At 47.9% G+C, this 22,956-nt stretch overlaps 1 protein-coding gene and 1 long non-coding RNA gene across 5 annotated transcripts in view; one reads left to right on the top strand and one right to left on the bottom strand.

Annotated features, from left to right (window-relative positions):
• LOC131979877 (uncharacterized) lies at window positions 1-22,480 on the top strand. 3 transcript variants are annotated; one of them, XR_009395156.1, is made up of 4 exons: window positions 1-1,030; window positions 5,314-5,881; window positions 6,035-6,327; window positions 22,013-22,480. It is a non-coding gene; the product is annotated as an uncharacterized LOC131979877 (long non-coding RNA). The 3 variants fall into 3 exon arrangements; XR_009395157.1 differs by having other exon boundaries at window positions 1-2,214; XR_009395155.1 differs by lacking the exon at window positions 1-1,030 and having other exon boundaries at window positions 4,662-5,881.
• Window positions 1-22,956, bottom strand: part of adcy8 (adenylate cyclase 8 (brain)) — a 163,489-nt gene that overhangs the window by 89,888 nt on the left and 50,645 nt on the right. For both annotated transcript variants that reach the window (XM_059343945.1, XM_059343944.1), the window contains exon 2: window positions 21,989-22,138. In XM_059343945.1, the coding sequence (XP_059199928.1) occupies window positions 21,989-22,138 (150 nt within the window). The remainder of the gene's footprint in view (window positions 1-21,988; window positions 22,139-22,956) is intronic.

Here is a 22,956-nt window from a genome sequence, read left to right as displayed (position 1 = left end):
TAAATAATTTAGAAAATAAATAAATACTTTTTAAATAAATAAATACACTAACAGATATTTAATTTCAAAAGTGCAAAGTCAGAACATGCTCTAGCCTACATTTCTTCCTCCTAAACGGGGCCTTTTATAAGAAGAAAAACAGCAGCAGCATGTGTTTTGACTGTGATGCTTTCCTGTGAAATACAGACAGTTGTATGGTCATCAGCCAAATGAGTCAAGGGGGGGGGGGGCTTTAGTAGCTAAGCAACCAGGTGGCCAGGTGGAGTTGACCAATCAGAGCAGAGCAATCAACTGAAATGAACTGCTGGCGGAGACAGTCCGCCACAGTGAGCAGGCAGAGGTGGACTATAGCGTCATATTTGAGTCAAAAGTCGCGCGAGCGATAACCATAGACTGTATAGGCGATAACACATCTGCACGCGCATGTATTTAGTGTCACGCGCGCAGATTTCAACTGCCGCGCGCACTTGTTTGATCTTATTTATACAGTCTATGCTTCGCGCACATATTCAGCAACTGAGTGAAGCAGATTCTCCCCCGTGCTCGCTCGCGGTGGAGCTCTGCTCGTGCCGAGCGAGAACTTTTTACACATTGGGGGCGGGGCCAAGGCTGACCCCAGGCCTCTTATGATTGGTCATTTTCCAGCCCAACACGTGGGTGCCTTTTCAGTTTACTGCTGACAGCTGGTAGCGGCGGCATCATCTAAAGCTTAGATGATGCCGCCGCAGGCTGTCTCTGACAGTCTTCTCAGACAGCCCACAACCATTGGAAGACTTTCTGATCAGAGATTGGAGCGGTGGTCCGGAGAGAAGAGGATGTCGGAGCGGGTCGGCAGCACCTGGTGTCGGTGTGTCCTGAGTCTATCTGCTGTCAGGAGGCTGACCTGGACCATACCATGCGTGGTGAAGCATGTGTAACAAATGTTCGCACATTTGGAGTACTGTACCGGGAAGAGGACGTGCTTTCCCTGAAGGATGTCCGAGCTGAAGGAAGTCCGAGCGGAGACACCGGAGCGTCCTGTCAACAGCAGGTAACTAGGTCAAGCTAACTAACGTCAGTAATCGCAGGTGGTTTAACGTAAATATAATAAATAAACGCTATAGTGAGACAGGAATATGATGGAGAAGACGCGAACAATGTTTCCATTTTCAGTAATTATCAGACGAAAACGTTTTAGTTTATGTCGCTCCATGCTAACGGTAATAGCTAATTACTAGCTAACATTAGCGTTAGCTAACAATGACATCAAATGGCCGGCTAGGTTGAAAGAACACGTTTTCTTTTGGACAAAGAGTGTGATGCAAAACATGTCTGAGAAGTCTGGGTGGCATTCTGAGGGATGTTGAACATAATGATATCAATGTCACATTCTTTTAGAAGCCAGGGTATTATTCTTCTGTGACTATCAAAAGTATCAATATGCAGTTACTTCTAACATTTATGGACAATCATGCACCTTACTATATTAGCAATAACCACCTGACTTCACTTATGTACAGTGTATAACATATTAACATCATTGTGCACTGTATACAGCACATAGTGTAGCATAGTTATGGTTATATCCCTATATCCAATTATTTTTCAAAACATTTGCCATTTGCATCAAGTACTGTAGAATGTTGTATTAATGGTTTGTATTCTGCTCTTCACTTTGTTTAGTTTTTTTACTAAGTGATGTAAAAGTTGCTAGCAATAGTTATAGAAACTGATTATGATAGAATCTCAAATACAAAAGCTGGACGAGGCTCAAATACTGAAAATTCGCCATGTTGATTGATATAATATACTTGGTATACTGGCGCTACTATTGGTTAATTGTTGAGCTGTCAGAGTCAGAGCCAATCAGAGGCAGAATAGGGCGGATCTTAATGGAACACGGGGTTCAAGGGTCAAAGGAACCCATGTGATCTAAGGTCAGCCTCAAGTGTTTTTCGTTTTTTAGCTAGCGACTGTCAGTACTTCTGTTGAGTAAAATATTTTTCAAAAGTAAATGATTGTGCATTATTTTGGTTCGTGTTGGCGAAGCTTTTTATTTTTATTTTTAAAATCTGCCACTACACATGGAGACGCATTTGAAGCAGTTAGGCCAAGTAAAGAGATAGCGCATGCTAAACTGCACGCATCACAAGAATATAGCCTGCAAGATGTGGTGAGGGAGGTCGCGGAATTTAGGATAACCTGACTGACTGACGTGGAGAACGTGGAGTCACGGTAAGAAATAATAAGTAAAAATAATCATTTCTTTAGAGGTTTGCATCAGTTGTGATGAGCTCCGCTGGCCAAGGAATTAAATGATGTTGATGTGGAATGATTTGGGTTTTAAGACAGGTGTTTTTTTAATATTATTGTGGTTACTTTTTAATTTTTGACAGTCATTTCAGACCAATCCTGAGCTGCAGATATGTTCATGTTTAGGCTCAGAGTGGTGAGGGTATTTATGAGGGCTGCTGTTTGAGGTGAAAGGTGTGTTTAATAAGAGGCTCACAGAGGGACAGCGACGTTTCAATTATTGTGTTTGTGTATACGGTCTGTTTTGGAGTATGGACATAGTTGATGACTTAATACCTGCTGACTTAACTTGACCTGTCTCACTGCCTGTCTGTCACTGCGGTGGATTGATGCCGCTGTGCGCTCAGTAGAGCTCCGGTTATAACGGCGGTGAAATTAAAAACACTCCGGCGTCTGTAGTTAGCATTGTTATCCCTGGATAACAGAGTCCCTGGATTTGTCTCCAGGCATTAATGAGATGTTGATTCTCATCCGGTTATATCACGTTATTACGCGTGAATTCGCGAGATTCACTGATACACTGCACTCTGTTGGAAGAGCATTTTATTTGTTCTGCCTCTCACTTCACGCCGCTCACTTAGAGATTGGATAATCTTCCATGGCACACCTGTTGATTTCTTACGGCACACTTGTGTGCCGCGGAACATCGGTTGGGAATCACTGGATTGGAGCACAGTTATGGGGCGAATCAGATTGGCTCCTTGTGTTTTGGCTTTGATGCTTTGATGTAAATCCTGTCCGTTGGCGGGACTCGGCTTCTCTGGCTTTTCGTCTGAGGTAAGAAGACATACTACTAGCATACTACCGTTACAATTGTGCCTTATAATGTTAGCATTTTCATATTTGAAATTTTAAACTACTGTCGAAAATTTTGTGAAATGTATTTGCAAGTTATTTGAGTTTCATTTGGACGATGTTTGTCATTTTATTTTGCTAATTTATTCGCGGCTACTGGTCTTAGGTCTGAGCTAGCGCTCTCTAGCGAGCTAGCTTTAGCATCATGTTGAAGAAATTTATAAATGGTCCGTCGATATCTTCACAGTTACTCCATGTTACAGTTACCATGATGCTAACAGTTGTTATAACAGTAGATGTGTCTGGTGTTAGCAAACACTATTGATTCTAAGAGTGAATTGCATGGTTTGACTGATTTGATGCTACTGACAGACAGCCTATAATGCATTGTGAGTTGATAATCTAGGCCACAACAGTTTATGATTGCTGTGTTTTGTCTTGTGTCTATCCTGGAAGGTGTCATTATGCTAATAATAATATAATAATGCTAAAAGAATTGCTAGCTTATGCTATTTTCCTTGATTAATGTTGTCTAAATGACATTTTTAATGTAGGGTTTGTGTACAATGTTGGCCTAATTGTTTTTAACTGATATGTAGCTAATTGAATGTGGATTTTGATGGTAGCTTCTTGATAAATGTCCTGTTTTTGTGAGGATGTTTTGGTATTCTTATGTAAAAAGGTGTAATAGTAATACCAATGTCATACTCATCAATGGCTAAATTTGAACATTCGGTGTATTTGGATAATATTAAACTGAAACTCATGTCACTTGGTAATGAGGTTAAAAAGAAAAGATAATCATGGGGATATACATTTAACCATGGAGTTGGGGCTGTAAAAAATTACGGTATTGATGAACTGGTAGTTTACTTCACCATTTAAGATTTACATTGTGTCAATGTCAATGTTACTCACTACTGTTAGCAGACTATTACCCAAACTATTACCATTTCTTTTTTCCAATTTGTCATGTCAACTGGTACCTGAAGTATGTGCTCCTGTGACTAATATTAATGTACTCTGTGTGTATGTTTATTTGTGTGTGTGTGTGAGAGAGAGAGAAAGAGAGAGAGAGAGAGAGAGAGAGATTTATTGGAAGTTGAAAATGTAGGCTTAAACAGCTTTGGATTAATTTGTGTGTGTGTGTGTGTGTGTGTGTGTGTGTCAAGTGGTGGTGTGAAGCATTTTCATTGTAGGCTTAAATCCTGTTTTCTTCTGATATTAATACTGCAGTACTATTTTGATAATTGAGGTTATTATGTAATAAGGTGTATTTGTAATACCAGAGTCATAGCCATTAATGGCTAAAATTAGGCCTCATTTCAAGAGAGAAAAAAGTAAAAAAAAAAAAACCTGAATACTTTTTTCAATAGTAATAGTGGAAAAAATAATTCTTGGTGGGAATGCACAGACTAGGTCATGTCAACTTTTAGTGAAACTTATGTTTTGATATTTGTATATCTGAATAAAATTGACCAATAATAATGAAAAAAATATGAAAATGAAATATAAATTTTTTTTGGTCATGAGTTACCTTAAAAGGTGAAAAAAAGTTAGTAATTTTTTTTTCTACATTTCCTGAAACCAGTCTAATGTCATGAGGTTCTTTTTGACCCCTGAGGACCATGGGTGCTATAAAAATGTATAAAACACGTAAAAATGTATGAAGAAAGTTCAAATTTATATTATCTATAAAAGATGCAGAGGGGCACATATGCTGAAAATTTTGCTATGTTTCTAGAGGTGCTATGTGTGTATTTAATTCAAATGATTATATTCAGTTTCATACTGATTTTTATGAATAAGTGATACATTAATTTAGTTATTTAAAACATTAACACATTATTGTTACATTGCTGCAATGCTCACGGTTGTCATCCTCTTCTAGATAAACACTACTTCACCTAAGAGACTTGAGTGTGATGTTGAGAAACACTGAAATTATTATTCATAAAGAACTTTCAACCACTGTTCTGTGATGTCATGTATAGTGATATACAAATATATCTGAAGGAAAGGTGTATTTGGGACAATCAATATTATTAGTATTATTCATGAATTTATTCATTTTTAAATCAGAGAATGGGGGAAAATAGATTATTAGTACAAAAACTAGTAACTAGTAAAAAAAAATTGGTAACAATAATTCATGAATTGACGCTTGGTCAAACTCATCTAATTAAGTATTGCTGTCTCATTAACATGTATTTATTTATTTTGTAGGCTAAAACCTGAGAAGCCATCACCATGTTGTTGTTTCACATCAGAGTAAGTATTTCACATTATGCAGATTTTTCAGCATGTGGTCCTCAATATATAGTATAGAAGTCACTATATTTTCAGACTTTTCCAGGTTTCTTGTGTCCAGCATCTTCAAGACAGACTAAGCTAACCTTTCATATTTTTTGCACATTTATATTTAGGTTAGGTTAGGAGTAGGTTAGGTTTATAGTAGAGTATTTAGTTTGTATAGTTTAGCTTTTTATGCTGATCTAGGGAGAGTAAAGTTAGCAAATTAATTTAGTTCAGATCACTTACAGTTGCATATTATTGTTACAATTGTGTTATTTTGTGAGTTATTGTTGTACAGGCTATTGTATATTGCAGGACCAAGTGAGACCACTGCTTCCAAGATGCCACTCAGAAAGTGCGTTGGACAAGTCTCGACCTTGCAGATCCTGCTCCACTTAGCCCAAACACTTCCGACCATGGGGTACCTCCAAGACCTCCGTCAACCAGCCGGCTGTGGATGATGGATAACGCACCCACAACTCCTTCTCCAGCCTACAAGGTATGGGTTTGTTTTTTTTCCCCATCACAGTGGACACAGACATGGCCTGATAATACAATCTGCTGTCTGAACTACTTCCTTTGAATAATAAAATAATAATTCACAATTGAGTATTTATAAAGTTTGAATAAATTTGGTATTGTGTGTCATCAGGTTCTGAAAATACAGACAGCCCCACAGTCCAAGAACAGCTGGATGACCTCTGGACCCACTTGCCCCCGTTCACCAGTTGAAAAGATAGGCTTTTTAAAAAATTCATCAATTGTTAATTCTGCACAAAGTGATGGACAAAACATTGTATGTCTTCCATTTCAACAAACACAAACATGAAATGTATATTTAAATACATAACTTAATGCAAATCAATTATACTAAACATCATCTTCTTTTTTTTTTAAACCAACCATTGCACGCACTTCCATCCAAGGAGAGGTTACATCTTGATGGTAACTTTTTAGATTAACAAAACTTTTGTGAGATTTGTAATTGTTGTTTCTGGGGAGGGGGCGGAGAGGGTAAGTCGAAACATTGCATGCAAGAGACCAACACCGGTGTCTCAGGGGAAAGCTATCTGTATACACAAGTATCAATCTACTTGGTTGCTTCAAAATTTTACGATAGTTTTGCAATTCCTGAGAGAAGCACATCAAACAAACAAAAAAAGCAATGGTAGATTTTCAAGGCCTTTCAATGACATTCAAATGTAGATTACCACAAACACAATAATAAACTTCAAGTCTCATTGGATAAAATAAAAAAATATTGACAGTCCTGAAATGATGGGTTAAACATCCTTAATAAGCCTACATTAATAATATATTAATTTCAGGTGAAATATTTATTTTTTACTTTAAATTCAAATCTCATTTAAAGAAACTGATAGATAGTATTTTTCATATGAAATTCTGTAAAAACAAAGAGAAAAGATAAGTCTAAAACTAAAAAGTGGTCTTCCTCGTCTCGCATGGTCTCAGGAGCAGTCGCAGGTTCGCATGGTCTCAGTGGCAGTCGCCGGTTTGCATGGTCTAGTGGCAGTCGGCGGTTCGCATGGTCTCAGCGGCAGAGTTATTGGTTCGCATGGTCTCAGAGGCAGAGTTAGTGGTTCACAGGGTCTCAGCGACAAAGTTACTAGTTCACATGGTCTCAGCGGCAGAGTTACTGGTTCACATGGTCTCAGCGACAGAGTCACCGGTTCACATGGTCTCTCAGCGACAGAGTCACCGGTTCGCATGGTCTCAGTGGCAGTCGGCGGTTCGCATGGTCTCAGCGGCAGAGTTACTGGTTCACATGGTCTCAGCGGCAGAGTTACTGGTTCAGATGGTCTCAGCGACAGAGTCACCGGTTCACATGGTCTCTCAGCGACAGAGTCGCCGGTTCGCATGGTCTCGGTGGCAGTCGCCGGTTCGCATGGTCTCAGTAGCAGTCGCAGGTTGGCATGGTCTCAGTGGCAGTCGCCGGTTTGCATGGTCTCAGTGGCAGTCGGCAGTTCGCATGGTTTCAGCGGCAGAGTTACTGGTTCGCATGGTCTCAGAGGCAGAGTTAGTGGTTCACAGAGGCTCAGCGACAAAGTTACTGGTTCACATGGTCTCAGCGGCAGAGTTACTGGTTCACATGGTCTCAGCGACAGAGTCACCGGTTCACATGGTCTCTCAGCGACAGAGTCGCCGGTTCGCATGGTCTCGGTGGCAGTCGCCGGTTCGCATGGTCTCAGTAGCAGTCGCAGGTTCGCATGGTCTCAGTGGCAGTCGCCGGTTTGCATGGTCTCAGTGGCAGTCGGCGGTTCGCATGGTCTCAGCGGCAGAGTTACTGGTTCACATGGTCTCAGCGGCAGAGTTACTGGTTCAGATGGTCTCAGCGACAGAGTCACCGGTTCACATGGTCTCTCAGCGACAGAGTCGCCGGTTCACATGGTCTCTCAGCGACAGAGTCGCCGGTTCGCATGGTCTCGGTGGCAGTCGACGGTTCGCATGGTCTCAGCGGCAGAGTTACTGGTTCACATGGTCTCAGCGACAGAGTCGCCGGTTTGCATGGTCTCGGTGGCAGTCGCCGGTTCGCATGGTCTCAGTAGCAGTCGCAGGTTGGCATGGTCTCAGTAGCAGTCGCAGGTTGGCATGGTCTCAGTAGCAGTCGCCGGTTTGCATGGTCTCAGTAGCAGTCGGCAGTTCGCATGGTCTCAGCGGCAGAGTCACTGTTTCGCATGGTCTCAGAGGCAGAGTTAGTGGTTCACAGAGACTCAGCGACAAAGTTACTGGTTCACATGGTCTCAGCGGCAGAGTTATTGGTTCACATGGTCTCAGCGACAGAGTCACCGGTTCGCATGGTCTCTCAGCGACAGAGTCGCCGGTTCGCATGGTCTCGGTGGCAGTCGCCGGTTCGCATGGTCTCGGTGGCAGTCGCCGGTTTCTCATGGTCTCAGTGGCAGTCGCCGGTTCGCATGGTATCAGTGGCAGTCGGCGGTTCGCATGGTCTCAGCGGCAGAGTTACTGGTTCACATGGTTTTAGAGGCAGAGTTAGTGGTTCACAGGGTCTCAGCGATAAAGTTACTGGTTCACATGGTCTCAGCGGCAGAGTCACTGGTTCACATGGTCTCAGCGACAGAGTCACCGGTTCACATGGTCTCTCAGCGACAGAGTCGCCGGTTCACATGGTCTCGGTGGCAGTCTCCGGTTCGCATGGTCTCAGTAGCAGTCGCAGGTTGGCATGGTCTCAGTGGCAGTCGCCGGTTTGCATGGTCTCAGTGGCAGTCGGCGGTTCGCATGGTCTCAGCGGCAGAGTTACTGGTTCACATGGTCTCAGCGGCAGAGTTACTGGTTCAGATGGTCTCAGCGACAGAGTCACCGGTTCACATGGTCTCTCAGCGACAGAGTCGCCGGTTCGCATGGTCTCGGTGGCAGTCACCGGTTCGCATGGTCTCAGTAGCAGTCGCAGGTTCGCATGGTCTCAGTGGCAGTCGGTGGTTTGCATGGTGTCAGTGGCAGTCGGCGGTTCGCATGGTCTCAGCGGCAGAGATATTGGTTCGCATGGTCTCAGAGGCAGAGTTAGTGGTTCACAGGGTCTCAGCGATAAAGTTACTGGTTCACATGGTCTCAGCGGCAGAGTCACTGGTTCACATGGTCTCAGCGACAGAGTCACCGGTTCACATGGTCTCTCAGCGACAGAGTCGCCGGTTCACATGGTCTCGGTGGCAGTCGCCGGTTCGCATGGTCTCAGTAGCAGTCGCAGGTTGGCATGGTCTCAGTGGCAGTCGCCGGTTTGCATGGTCTCAGTGGCAGTCGGCGGTTCGCATGGTCTCAGCGGCAGAGTTACTGGTTCACATGGTCTCAGCGGCAGAGTTACTGGTTCAGATGGTCTCAGCGACAGAGTCACCGGTTCACATGGTCTCTCAGCGACAGAGTCGCCGGTTCGCATGGTCTCGGTGGCAGTCACCGGTTCGCATGGTCTCAGTAGCAGTCGCAGGTTGGCATGGTCTCAGTGGCAGTCGCCGCTTTGCATGGTCTCAGTGGCAGTCGCCGGTTTGCATGGTCTCAGTGGCAGTCGGCAGTTTGCATGGTCTCAGCGGCAGAGTTACTGGTTTGCATGGTCTCAGAGGCAGAGTTAGTGCTTCACAGAGGCTCAGCGACAAAGTTACTGGTTCACATGGTCTCAGCGGCAGAGTTATTGGTTCACATGGTCTCAGCGACAGAGTCACCGGTTCACATGGTCTCTCAGCGACAGAGTCGCCAGTTCGCATGGTCTCGGTGGCAGTCGACGGTTCGCATGGTCTCAGTGGCAGTCGCAGGTTCGCATGGTCTCAGTGGCAGTCGCCGGTTTGCATGGTCTCAGTGGCAGTCGGCGGTTCACATGGTCTCAGCGGCAGAGTTACTGGTTCGCATGGTCTCAGCGGCAGAGTTACTGGTTCACATGGTCTCAGCGACAGAGTCACCGGTTCACATGGTCTCTCAGCGACAGAGTCGCCGGTTCGCATGGTCTCGGTGGCAGTCGCCGGTTCGCATGGTCTCAGTGGCAGTCGCCGGTTCGCATGGTCTCAGTAGCAGTCGCAGGTTGGCATGGTCTCAGTGGCAGTCGGCAGTTCGCATGGTCTCAGCGGCAGAGTTACTGGTTCGCATGTTCTCAGAGGCAGAGTTAGTGGTTCACAGAGGCTCAGCGACAAAGTTACTGGTTCACATGGTCTCAGCGGCAGAGTTACTGGTTCACATGGTCTCAGCGACAGAGTCACCGGTTCACATGGTCTCTCAGCGACAGAGTCGCCGGTTCGCATGGTCTCGGTGGCAGTCGCCGGTTCGCATGGTCTCGGTAGCAGTCGCAGGTTCGCATGGTCTCAGTGGCAGTCGCAGGTTCGCATGGTCTCAGTGGCAGTCGCCGGTTCGCATGGTCTCAGCGGCAGAGTTACTGGTTCGCATGGTTTTAGAGGCAGAGTTAGTGGTTCACAGGGTGTCAGCGACAAAGTTACTGGTTCACATGGTCTCAGCGGCAGAGTTATTGGTTCACATGGTCTCAGCGACAGAGTCACCGGTTCACATGGTCTCTCAGCGACAGAGTCGCCGGTTCGCATGGTCTCGGTGGCAGTCGCCGGTTCGCATGGTCTCAGTAGCAGTCGCAGGTTCGCATGGTCTCAGTGGCAGTCGCCGGTTTGCATGGTCTCAGTGGCAGTCGGCGGTTCGCATGGTCTCAGCGGCAGAGTTATTGGTTCGCATGGTCTCAGAGGCAGAGTTAGTGGTTCACAGGGTCTCAGCGACAAAGTTACTGGTTCACATGGTCTCAGCGGCAGAGTTACTGGTTCACATGGTCTCAGCGGCAGAGTTACTGGTTCACATGGTCTCAGCGACAGAGTCACCGGTTCACATGGTCTCTCAGCGACAGAGTCGCCGGTTCGCATGGTCTCGGTGGCAGTCGCCGGTTCGCATGGTCTCAGTAGCAGTCGCAGGTTCGCATGGTCTGAGTGGCAGTCACCGGTTTGCATGGTCTCAGTGGCAGTTGGCGGTTCGCATGGTCTCAGCGGCAGATTTATTGGTTCGCATGGTCTCAGAGGCAGAGTTAGTGGTTCACAGGGTCTCAGCGACAAAGTTACTGGTTCACATGGTCTCAGCGGCAGAGTTACTGGTTCACATGGTCTCAGCGACAGAGTCACCGGTTCACATGGTCTCTCAGCGACAGAGTCGCCGGTTCGCATGGTCTCGATGGCAGAGTTACTGGTACACATGGTCTCAGCGACAGAGTCACCGGTTCACATGGTCTCTCAGCGACAGAGTCGCCGGTTCGCATGGTCTCGGTGGCAGTCGCCGGTTCGCATGGTCTCAGTAGCAGTCGCAGGTTGGCATGGTCTCAGTAGCAGTCGCCGGTTTGCATGGTCTCAGTGGCAGTCGGCAGTTCGCATGGTCTCAGCGGCAGAGTTACTGGTTCGCATGGTCTCAGAGGCAGAGTTAGTGGTTCACAGAGGCTCAGCGACAAAGTTACTGGTTCACATGGCCTCAGCGGCAGAGTTACTGGTTCACATGGTCTCAGCGACAGAGTCACCGGTTCACATGGTCTCTCAGCGACAGAGTCGCCGGTTCGCATGGTCTCGGTGGCAGTCGCCGGTTCGCATGGTCTCAGTAGCAGTCGCAGGTTCGCATGGTCTCAGTGGCAGTTGCCGGTTTGCATGGTCTCAGTGGCAGTTGGCGGTTCGCATGGTCTCAGCGGCAGATTTATTGGTTCGCATGGTCTCAGAGGCAGAGTTAGTGGTTCACAGGGTCTCAGCGACAAAGTTACTGGTTCACATGGTCTCAGCGGCAGAGTTACTGGTTCACATGGTCTCAGCGACAGAGTCACCGGTTCACATGGTCTCTCAGCGACAGAGTCGCCGGTTCGCATGGTCTCGGTGGCAGTCGCCGGTTTGCATGGTCTCAGTAGCAGTCGCAGGTTCGCATGGTCTCAGTGGCAGTCGCCGGTTTGCATGGTCTCAGTGGCAGTTGGCGGTTCGCATGGTCTCAGCGGCAGATTTATTGGTTCGCATGGTCTCAGAGGCAGAGTTAGTGGTTCACAGGGTCTCAGCGACAAAGTTACTGGTTCACATGGTCTCAGCGGCAGAGTTACTGGTTCACATGGTCTCAGCGACAGAGTCACCGGTTCACATGGTCTCTCAGCGACAGAGTCGCCGGTTCGCATGGTCTCGGTGGCAGAGTTACTGGTTCACATGGTCTCAGCGACAGAGTCACCGGTTCACATGGTCTCTCAGCGACAGAGTCGCCGGTTCGCATGGTCTCGGTGGCAGTCGCCGGTTCGCATGGTCTCAGTAGCAGTCGCAGGTTGGCATGGTCTCAGTGGCAGTTGCCGGTTTGCATGGTCTCAGTGGCAGTCGGCAGTTCGCATGGTCTCAGCGGCAGAGTTACTGGTTTGCATGGTTTTAGAGGCAGAGTTAGTGGTTCACAGGGTGTCAGCGACAAAGTTACTGGTTCACATGGTCCCAGCGGCAGAGTTACTGGTTCACATGGTCTCAGCGACAGAGTCACCGGTTCACATGGTCTCTCAGCGACAGAGTCGCCGGTTCGCATGGTCTCGGTGGCAGTCGCCGGTTCGCATGGTCTCAGTAGCAGTCGCAGGTTGGCATGGTCTCAGTAGCAGTCACCGGTTTGCATGGTCTCAGTGGCAGTCGGCAGTTCGCATGGTCTCAGCGGCAGAGTTACTGGTTCACATGGTCTCAGAGGCAAAGTTAGTGGTTCACAGGGTCTCAGCGATAAAGTTACTGGTTCACATGGTCTCAGCGGCAGAGTTACTGGTTCACATGGTCTCAGCGACAGAGTCACCGGTTCACATGGTCTCTCAGCGACAGAGTCGCCGGTTCGCATGGTCTCGGTGGCAGTCGCCGGTTCGCATGGTCTCAGTAGCAGTCGCAGGTTGGCATGGTCTCAGTAGCAGTCGCCGGTTTGCATGGTCTCAGTGGCAGTCGGCAGTTCGCATGGTCTCAGCGGCAGAGTTACTGGTTCGCATGGTCTCAGAGGCAGAGTTAGTGGTTCACAGAGGCTCAGCGACAAAGTTACTGGTTCACATGGTCTCAGCGGCAGAGTTACTGGTTCACATGGTCTCAGCGACAGAGTCACCGGTTCACATGGTCTCTCAGCGACAGAGTCGCCGGTTCGCATGGTCTCGGTGGCAGTCGCCGGTTCGCATGGTCTCAGTAGCAGTCGCAGGTTCGCATGGTCTCAGTGGCAGTCGCCGGTTTGCATGGTCTCAGTGGCAGTTGGCGGTTCGCATGGTCTCAGCGGCAGATTTATTGGTTCGCATGGTCTCAGAGGCAGAGTTAGTGGTTCACAGGGTCTCAGCGACAAAGTTACTGGTTCACATGGTCTCAGCGGCAGAGTTACTGGTTCACATGGTCTCAGCGACAGAGTCACCGGTTCACATGGTCTCTCAGCGACAGAGTCGCCGGTTCGCATGGTCTCGGTGGCAGTCGCCGGTTCGCATGGTCTCAGTAGCAGTCGCAGGTTCGCATGGTCTCAGTGGCAGTCGCCGGTTTGCATGGTCTCAGTGGCAGTTGGCGGTTCGCATGGTCTCAGCGGCAGATTTATTGGTTCGCATGGTCTCAGAGGCAGAGTTAGTGGTTCACAGGGTCTCAGCGACAAAGTTACTGGTTCACATGGTCTCAGCGGCAGAGTTACTGGTTCACATGGTCTCTCAGCGACAGAGTCACCGGTTCACATGGTCTCTCAGCGACAGAGTCGCCGGTTCGCATGGTCTCGGTGGCAGTCGCCGGTTTGCATGGTCTCAGTAGCAGTCGCAGGTTCGCATGGTCTCAGTGGCAGTCGCCGGTTTGCATGGTCTCAGTGGCAGTTGGCGGTTCGCATGGTCTCAGCGGCAGATTTATTGGTTCGCATGGTCTCAGAGGCAGAGTTAGTGGTTCACAGGGTCTCAGCGACAAAGTTACTGGTTCACATGGTCTCAGCGGCAGAGTTACTGGTTCACATGGTCTCAGCGACAGAGTCACCGGTTCACATGGTCTCTCAGCGACAGAGTCGCCGGTTCGCATGGTCTCGGTGGCAGAGTTACTGGTTCACATGGTCTCAGCGACAGAGTCACCGGTTCACATGGTCTCTCAGCGACAGAGTCGCCGGTTCGCATGGTCTCGGTGGCAGTCGCCGGTTCGCATGGTCTCAGTAGCAGTCGCAGGTTGGCATGGTCTCAGTGGCAGTTGCCGGTTTGCATGGTCTCAGTGGCAGTCGGCAGTTCGCATGGTCTCAGCGGCAGAGTTACTGGTTTGCATGGTTTTAGAGGCAGAGTTAGTGGTTCACAGGGTGTCAGCGACAAAGTTACTGGTTCACATGGTCCCAGCGGCAGAGTTACTGGTTCACATGGTCTCAGCGACAGAGTCACCGGTTCACATGGTCTCTCAGCGACAGAGTCGCCGGTTCGCATGGTCTCGGTGGCAGTCGCCGGTTCGCATGGTCTCAGTAGCAGTCGCAGGTTGGCATGGTCTCAGTAGCAGTCACCGGTTTGCATGGTCTCAGTGGCAGTCGGCAGTTCGCATGGTCTCAGCGGCAGAGTTACTGGTTCACATGGTCTCAGAGGCAAAGTTAGTGGTTCACAGGGTCTCAGCGATAAAGTTACTGGTTCACATGGTCTCAGCGGCAGAGTTACTGGTTCACATGGTCTCAGCGACAGAGTCACCGGTTCACATGGTCTCTCAGCGACAGAGTCACCGGTTCGCATGGTCTCGGTGGCAGTCGCCGGTTCGCATGGTCTCAGTAGCAGTCGCAGGTTGGCATGGTCTCAGTAGCAGTCGCCGGTTTGCATGGTCTCAGTGGCAGTCGGCAGTTCGCATGGTCTCAGCGGCAGAGTTACTGGTTCGCATGGTCTCAGAGGCAGAGTTAGTGGTTCACAGAGGCTCAGCGACAAAGTTACTGGTTCACATGGTCTCAGCGGCAGAGTTACTGGTTCACATGGTCTCAGCGACAGAGTCACCGGTTCACATGGTCTCTCAGCGACAGAGTCGCCGGTTCGCATGGTCTCGGTGGCAGTCGCCGGTTCGCATGGTCTCGGTAGCAGTCGCAGGTTCGCATGGTCTCAGTGGCAGTCGCAGGTTCGCATGGTCTCAGTGGCAGTCGCCGGTTCGCATGGTCTCAGCGGCAGAGTTACTGGTTCGCATGGTTTTAGAGGCAGAGTTAGTGGTTCACAGGGTGTCAGCGACAAAGTTACTGGTTCACATGGTCTCAGCGGCAGAGTTATTGGTTCACATGGTCTCAGCGACAGAGTCACCGGTTCACATGGTCTCTCAGCGACAGAGTCGCCGGTTCGCATGGTCTCGCTGGCAGTCGCCGGTTCGCATGGTCTCAGTAGCAGTCGCAGGTTCGCATGGTCTCAGTGGCAGTCGCCGGTTTGCATGGTCTCAGTGGCAGTCGGCGGTTCGCATGGTCTCAGCGGCAGAGTTATTGGTTCGCATGGTCTCAGAGGCAGAGTTAGTGGTTCACAGGGTCTCAGCGACAAAGTTACTGGTTCACATGGTCTCAGCGGCAGAGTTACTTTTTCACATGGTCTCAACGACAGAGTCACCGGTTCACATGGTCTCTCAGCGACAGAGTCGCCGGTTCGCATGGTCTCGGTGGCAGTCTCCGGTTCGCATGGTCTTAGTAGCAGTCGCAGGTTCGCATGGTCTCAGTGGCAGTCGCAGGTTCGCATGGTCTCAGTGGCAGTCGCCGGTTTGCATGGTCTCAGTGGCAGTCGGCGGTTCGCATGGTCTCAGCGGCAGAGTTATTGGTTCGCATGGTCTCAGAGGCAAAGTTAGTGGTTCACAGGGTCTCAGCGATAAAGTTACTGGTTCACATGGTCTCAGCGGCAGAGTTACTGGTTCACATGGTCTCAGCGGCAGAGTCACCGGTTTACATGGTCTCTCAGCAACAGAGTCGCCGGTTCGCATGGTCTCGGTGGCAGAGTTACTGGTTCACATGGTCTCAGCGACAGAGTCACCGGTTCACATGGTCTCTCAGCGACAGAGTCGCCGGTTCACATGGTCTCGGTGGCAGTCGCCGGTTCACATGGTCTCGGTGGCAGTCGCCGGTTCGCATGGTCTCAGTAGCAGTCGCAGGTTGGCATGGTCTCAGTGGCAGTTGCCGGTTTGCATGGTCTCAGTGGCAGTCGGCAGTTCGCATGGTCTCAGCGGCAGAGTTACTGGTTTGCATGGTTTTAGAGGCAGAGTTAGTGGTTCACAGGGTGTCAGCGACAAAGTTACTGGTTCACATGGTCTCAGCGGCAGAGTTATTGGTTCACATGGTCTCAGCGACAGAGTCACCGGTTCACATGGTCTCTCAGCGACAGAGTCACCGGTTCGCATGGTCTCGGTGGCAGTCGCCGGTTCACATGGTCTCAGTAGCAGTCGCAGGTTCGCATGGTCTCAGTGGCAGTCGCCGGTTTGCATGGTCTCAGTGGCAGTCGCCGGTTTGCATGGTCTCAGTGGCAGTCGCCGGTTTGCATGGTCTCAGTGGCAGTCGCCGGTTTGCATGGTCTCAGTGGCAGTCGCCGGTTTGCATGGTCTCAGTGGCAGTCGCCGGTTTGCATGGTCTCAGTGGCAGTCACCGGTTCGCATGGTCTCAGCGGCAGAGTTATTGGTTCGCATGGTCTCAGAGGCAGAGTTAGTGGTTGACAGGGTCTTAGCGACAAAGTTACTGGTTCACATGGTCTCAGCGGCAGAGTTACTGGTTCACATGGTCTCAGCGACAGAGTCACCGGTTCACATGGTCTCTCAGCGACAGAGTCGCCGGTTCGCATGGTCTCGGTGGCAGTCGCCGGTTCGCATGGTCTCAGTAGCAGTCGCAGGTCCGCATGGTCTCAGTGGCAGAGTTATTGGTTCGCATGGTCTCAGCGACAGAGTCACCGGTTCACATGGTCTCTCAGCGACAGAGTCGCCGGTTCGCATGGTCTCGGTGGCAGTCGCCGGTTCGCATGGTCTCAGTAGCAGTCGCCGGTTCGCATGGTCTCAGTAGCAGTCGCCGGTTCGCATGGTCTCAGTTGCAGTCGCCGGTTTGCATGGTCTCAGTTGCAGTCGGCGGTTCGCATGGTCTCAGCGGCAGAGTTATTGGTTCGCATGGTCTCAGCGGCAGAGTTAGTGGTTCACAGGGTCTCAGCGACAAAGTTACTGGTTCACATGGTCTCAGCGGCAGAGTTACTTTTTCACATGGTCTCAGCGACAGAGTCACCGGTTCACATGGTCTCTCAGCGACAGAGTCGCCGGTTCGCATGGTCTCGGTGGCAGTCTCCGGTTCGCATGGTCTTAGTAGCAGTCGCAGGTTCGCATGGTCTCAGTGGCAGTCGCAGGTTCGCATGGTCTCAGTGGCAGTCGCCGGTTTGCATGGTCTCAGTGGCAGTCTGCGGTTCGCATGGTCTCAGCGGCAGAGTTATTGGTTCGCATGGTCTCAGAGGCAAAGTTAGTGGTTCACAGGGTCTCAGCGATAAAGTTACTGGTTCACATGGTCTCAGCGGCAGAGTTACTGGTTCACATGGTCTCAGCGACAGAGTCACCGGTTTACATGGTCTCTCAGCGACAGAGTCGCCGGTTCGCATGGTCTCGGTGGCAGAGTTACTGGTTCACATGGTCTCAGCGACAGAGTCACCGGTTTACATGGTCTCTCAGCGACAGAGTCGCCGGTTCACATGGTCTCGGTGGCAGTCGCCGGTTCGCATGGTCTCAGTAGCAGTCGCAGGTTGGCATGGTCTCAGTGGCAGTTGCCGGTTTGCATGGTCTCAGTGGCAGTCGGCAGTTCGCATGGTCTCAGCGGCAGAGTTACTGGTTTGCATGGTTTTAGAGGCAGAGTTAGTGGTTCACAGGGTGTCAGCGACAAAGTTACTGGTTCACATGGTCTCAGCGGCAGAGTTATTGGTTCACATGGTCTCAGCGACAGAGTCACCGGTTCACATGGTCTCTCAGCGACAGAGTCACCGGTTCGCATGGTCTCGGTGGCAGTCGCCGGTTCGCATGGTCTCAGTAGCAGTCGCAGGTTCGCATGGTCTCAGTGGCAGTCGCCGGTTTGCATGGTCTCAGTGGCAGTCGCCGGTTTGCATGGTCTCAGTGGCAGTCGCCGGTTTGCATGGTCTCAGTGGCAGTCGCCGGTTTGCATGGTCTCAGTGGCAGTCGCCGGTTTGCATGGTCTCAGTGGCAGTCACCGGTTCGCATGGTCTCAGCGGCAGAGTTATTGGTTCGCATGGTCTCAGAGGCAGAGTTAGTGGTTGACAGGGTCTTAGCGACAAAGTTACTGGTTCACATGGTCTCAGCGGCAGAGTTACTGGTTCACATGGTCTCAGCGACAGAGTCACCGGTTCACATGGTCTCTCAGCGACAGAGTCGCCGGTTCGCATGGTCTCGGTGGCAGTCGCCGGTTCGCATGGTCTCAGTAGCAGTCGCAGGTCCGCATGGTCTCAGTGGCAGAGTTATTGGTTCGCATGGTCTCAGCGACAGAGTCACCGGTTCACATGGTCTCTCAGCGACAGAGTCGCCGGTTCGCATGGTCTCGGTGGCAGTCGCCGGTTCGCATGGTCTCAGTAGCAGTCGCCGGTTCGCATGGTCTCAGTAGCAGTCGCCGGTTCGCATGGTCTCAGTTGCAGTCGCCGGTTTGCATGGTCTCAGTTGCAGTCGGCGGTTCGCATGGTCTCAGCGGCAGAGTTATTGGTTCGCATGGTCTCAGCGGCAGAGTTACTGGTTCACATGGTCTCAGCGACAGAGTCACCGGTTCACATGGTCTCTCAGCGACAGAGTCGCCGGTTCGCATGGTCTCGGTGGCAGTCGCCGGTTCGCATGGTCTCAGTAGCAGTCGCAGGTCCGCATGGTCTCAGCGGCAGAGTTATTGGTTTGCATGGTCTCAGCGACAGAGTCACCGGTTCACATGGTCTCTCAGCGACAGAGTCGCCGGTTCGCATGGTCTCGGTGGCAGTCGCCGGTTTGCATGGTCTCAGTAGCAGTCACCGGTTTGCATGGTCTCAGTTGCAGTCGGCGGTTCGCATGGTCTCAGCGGCAGAGTTATTGGTTTGCATGGTCTCAGAGGCAAAGTTTTCAATATGTTCTCTCCCTCTACACCCTGCTTGATGACATCACCACTCTAGACTCTCCATAGGGTTACATTGGGTGGGATTTTTTGACGTGTTTTTGCCCAATAATTTGAAAAACGTTTGTCGAAACCCTTAGAAATGTCATAGCACACTTGTCATGGGCGAGCCGGTCGATTTGATACCTTTTTTGTATATGTGTGGCAAAAACTCTGGGAGGATTAGTCGAACGAAAAATGACACGGAAGAATAAAAATTTGAATAGTAGTTAGTGTGCTTTTGCAAGCAAGCACACAAAATTAGGGAAAACAGAACAAGCTCTAACCACAAGTGGACAAGTTTATATGGCTAATGTTAGTTTTTTTTATCAGGCAATGAGCAACTTCCCAATGGAGTGGTGCTTTTCTAATATTCTCTCTCTTTTAGCTCTCTTTTTGGTCTCCACCAGCTCCGGAGGGAAATCTCTGTCTCTGTAGCTGTTAAATGCTCACCACTATGTTCACCAGCCAGTCCCTCACTGTGTGTCTGTTTGTGTGTGTGCTGTCAACTGCTGAGCAGGTCGTGTACAGTGACTTCATCAGAGCTTGTTTGATGTAAACAGCTGCTGCTGCTGCTGCTGCTGCTGCTGCTGCTTCTGCTGCTGAGACTGAACCACAACAGGATGCGAGAAGATATGGACCGTAAAACTAAGCAGCTGATGATAAAATGCTCTGAGAAGCTGGCAGGAAGTGCAGAGTCATGTCACTATAAAGGAGTATTTTCACTTTACATGTAGTGATTACTGTTGATTAGAGCAGTAGTTGTCAACTTTTTTGAGAACTCAGTTGATACGACTAATTTTGGACAAATAATGAAGCAGAGAACAACTAAAACATCTCTCTGTCTGTGCATTTATATATATTTTTTATATTTTTATACTTTTAATCTAAGTCCTTTGCTATCAGTTTAAAGGTCCATTCTGACCTCCTGAGAGTGTAACAGTCAGCTTCAAGCCAGAGACCCCTTGGAAAGTAATAACTTGCTACTTTAGGATTTGTCAGAAAAGACACAAAATTACCCAAAAAAGAATCAAATTGACCACAAAATGAAAGAAAAAGACAAAATGAACAAAAAATGACATAGAATTAAGCAAAAAATGACTCAAATTGACCAAAAAAGACACAAAATGAACAAAAAAAGGCACAAAATGAGGAAAAAAAGACACAAAATGAACAAAAAAAGACACAAAATGACAAAAAAAAAAGGACACAAAATGACCAAATAAAGACACAAAATTACCAAAAAAAAAGACATGAAATGACAGTGGAGACAGAGCTGACTTCCAAAATGATTTGGTGACCCCCAGAAATCATCTAGCCACCCCAATTGGGGTCGGGACCCCAAGGTTGAGAATAGCTGGATTAGAGCATCTTTTCATTCCTGCCATGCTGTCTCTTACTGACCCACTTTATGGAAAAACATAGTACATTGAGGACACAAACACTCTTTCTGGCACAGGAACGTGGCTCTGTGTTCTTACAGCATGTTAACAGAAAAACTGGGACCCAATTGGTTCACATTAAGGTGGTCTGCTCGGGGCGGGGCCCCATCTCACTCCATTACAACCGTCCCAGAGCTTATCAGAGCCGAACCCTTCCAGGAAACACGACGCCGTAAAAGCTTTCTGAGGCTTCTCAGAGCTGAACGTCCTCTCGACTGTGTAAACAAAGCTCTCTGTGTGCCGCTGTGTGTGTGACTCAGACTGTGTGTATGTGTGTTTGTCCACTGCACTGATGCACAGTTTGCGTGACAGCAGTGGATCGATGCAGCGTCTATGTTATTCTCCTCTCAGCGGGCTCATTAGCTGAGTTGCTAACATTCAGTCCTGTCAACTAAAATCAATCAATCGTTTTGCTTCCTTTATCAAAGTCTCTTCACACAGAGCTCCATCACTAAACCACAGCAAGGAAAAAAAAAATGATTGTGTATTTTGGCAACCGTGGTGTTCCAGTTGTTGTTGAAGGTCATCGAGAGCAGCTATTCTCAACCTTGGGGTCCTGACCCCAATTGGGGTGACGAGATGATTTCTGGGGGTCGTCAAATCATTTTGGAAGTCATCTCTGTCTCCACTGTGTTAAAGTGTTCATGTGTTAATGTGTTTTAGTCTTTTTGGTCATTTCATGTCTTTTTTTTTTGGTCATTTTGTGTCTTTTTTTTTTCATTTTGTGTCTTTTTTGTGTCTTATTTGTGTTCATTTTGTGTCTTTTTTTTGTCATTTTGTGTATTTTTTTTGTCATTTTGTGTATTTTTTTTGTCATTTTGTGTCTTTTTTTTGTTCATTTTGTGTCTTTGAATCATTTTCTGTCATTTTGTGGTCAATTTTGATTCTTTTTTGGGTAATTTTGTGTCTTTTCTGACAAATCCCAAAGTATCAAGTTCTTACTTTCCAACGAGTCTCTGGCTTGAAGCTGACTGTTACACACTCAGGAGGTCAGAATGGACCTTTAAACTTATAGCAAAGGACTTAGATTAAAAGTAACAATAAAATAAAAAAAAAAATAAAAAATAAATATATATACATAAATGCACAGACAGAGAGATGTTTTAGCTGTTGTCTGCTTCATTATTTGTCCAAAATTCGTCGTATCAACTGAGTTTGTATGATCTGAACTGTGAGATTGTGTTCAGTGAGCGGGGGTCAACGGGGACAACATGCATGTTAAATTGGGGGTTGCGACTCAAAAAAGGTTGAGAACTACTGATCTAGAGGTAACTGTTTAAATCTCTATTGAATATCACACACAGACACCTAAAGAGGGCTCAAACTCAGCCAACAACATTTTTGAGTCCAAACCAAAGATCCCAACCTGAAGCCAAAGACATAAAAACTTCTCCTCCCTACTCACATCCACAATTCAAACTCACTCCACGCCTTCAAAAATCAACTCAAAACCACCTTTTCAAAAAAAGCTTACAAACCTGAACTCATAATGTCTCATCTCATCTTTAGTTTTTGTTTTCTCTGCATTTTGTGTTTGTGTGGGTCTCGATTCTGTTATGTTAAGCATCTTTTTAAAGTGTATATATAAAAATCTGATGTATTATTATTATAATAATTCTTATTACCTGTCTCTGGTTCTCCGTCTCGAGTCGTAGCCGAGCCTCGATGCAGCGCCGCGTCTCCAGGAAGGCCTGACGCTGAGCCCGGTCAGACAGGTAGCTGATGAATATCCCAGCAGTGTTCATACACAGGAACAACACAGCCTGAGCCGCTACCTGGAACACACAGGGACAGAGAGGCAGAGCATGAGATCACACACACACATCGTTTTAAGGGGAGCGGGCAGACTTCCAGGCAAGCAAAGCAGTGAAAGTCAAAGAAACAACTCACAAGCAACTCACACTCCAATCAAAGATCCCTAATAATAACCTGGCTGTACTTGAAGTTCCATGAAATTAGTCTCTTTTCTTTCAGCTGAAAGCAGACAGAACAAACGGTAACACTTTACAATAACCAACTAAGTGATGTTTATAGATGGTTTATAGACCAATTATTAGCCATTTACAAAGTACTATACATATTTAATATTTAGGTATTGGTTTAAAAAAATGTAAAGGTATATTAATAATTTCAAAATCATTAATATACTTAATATGGTGTTAACATTATTAAAATGAGTGCAACTAAAACTATTGATAAACTATTAATTATAATTTAAATGTTTGCTAATGGTAAAGTAACTATAAACTTACATTAATATACCATCTATTTGTCATTTATAAATTATGTAGTTAGTTAAACATTAATAAATGATGTATTTACCATTCTAAATGGCCTATATACGGTTTGTAAATGATGATTACACATTAATAAACTATCTGTTTACCATTTATAAATGACGGTTATTGTAAAGTGTCACCAAACAAACTGTTTTATCACCTGGGAATGAACCTGTGAACCTGTTTTAAATGTCTAACTCTAGTCTTTGGAGGCGCTGAAGGTCCCCACTCAGACAAAACAGACTTGACATGACGTTTTTTATCTATTCATCTTCAGATTTTCAGCACATTCATAATATGTGTATGTGATTGGA

This window comes from Centropristis striata, chromosome 11 (assembly GCF_030273125.1).
Source record: "Centropristis striata isolate RG_2023a ecotype Rhode Island chromosome 11, C.striata_1.0, whole genome shotgun sequence".
Classification (NCBI taxonomy): domain Eukaryota; kingdom Metazoa; phylum Chordata; class Actinopteri; order Perciformes; family Serranidae; genus Centropristis; species Centropristis striata.
Note: the sequence above shows the minus strand (reverse complement) of the source record. Positions and strands in the feature narration are given on the sequence as shown.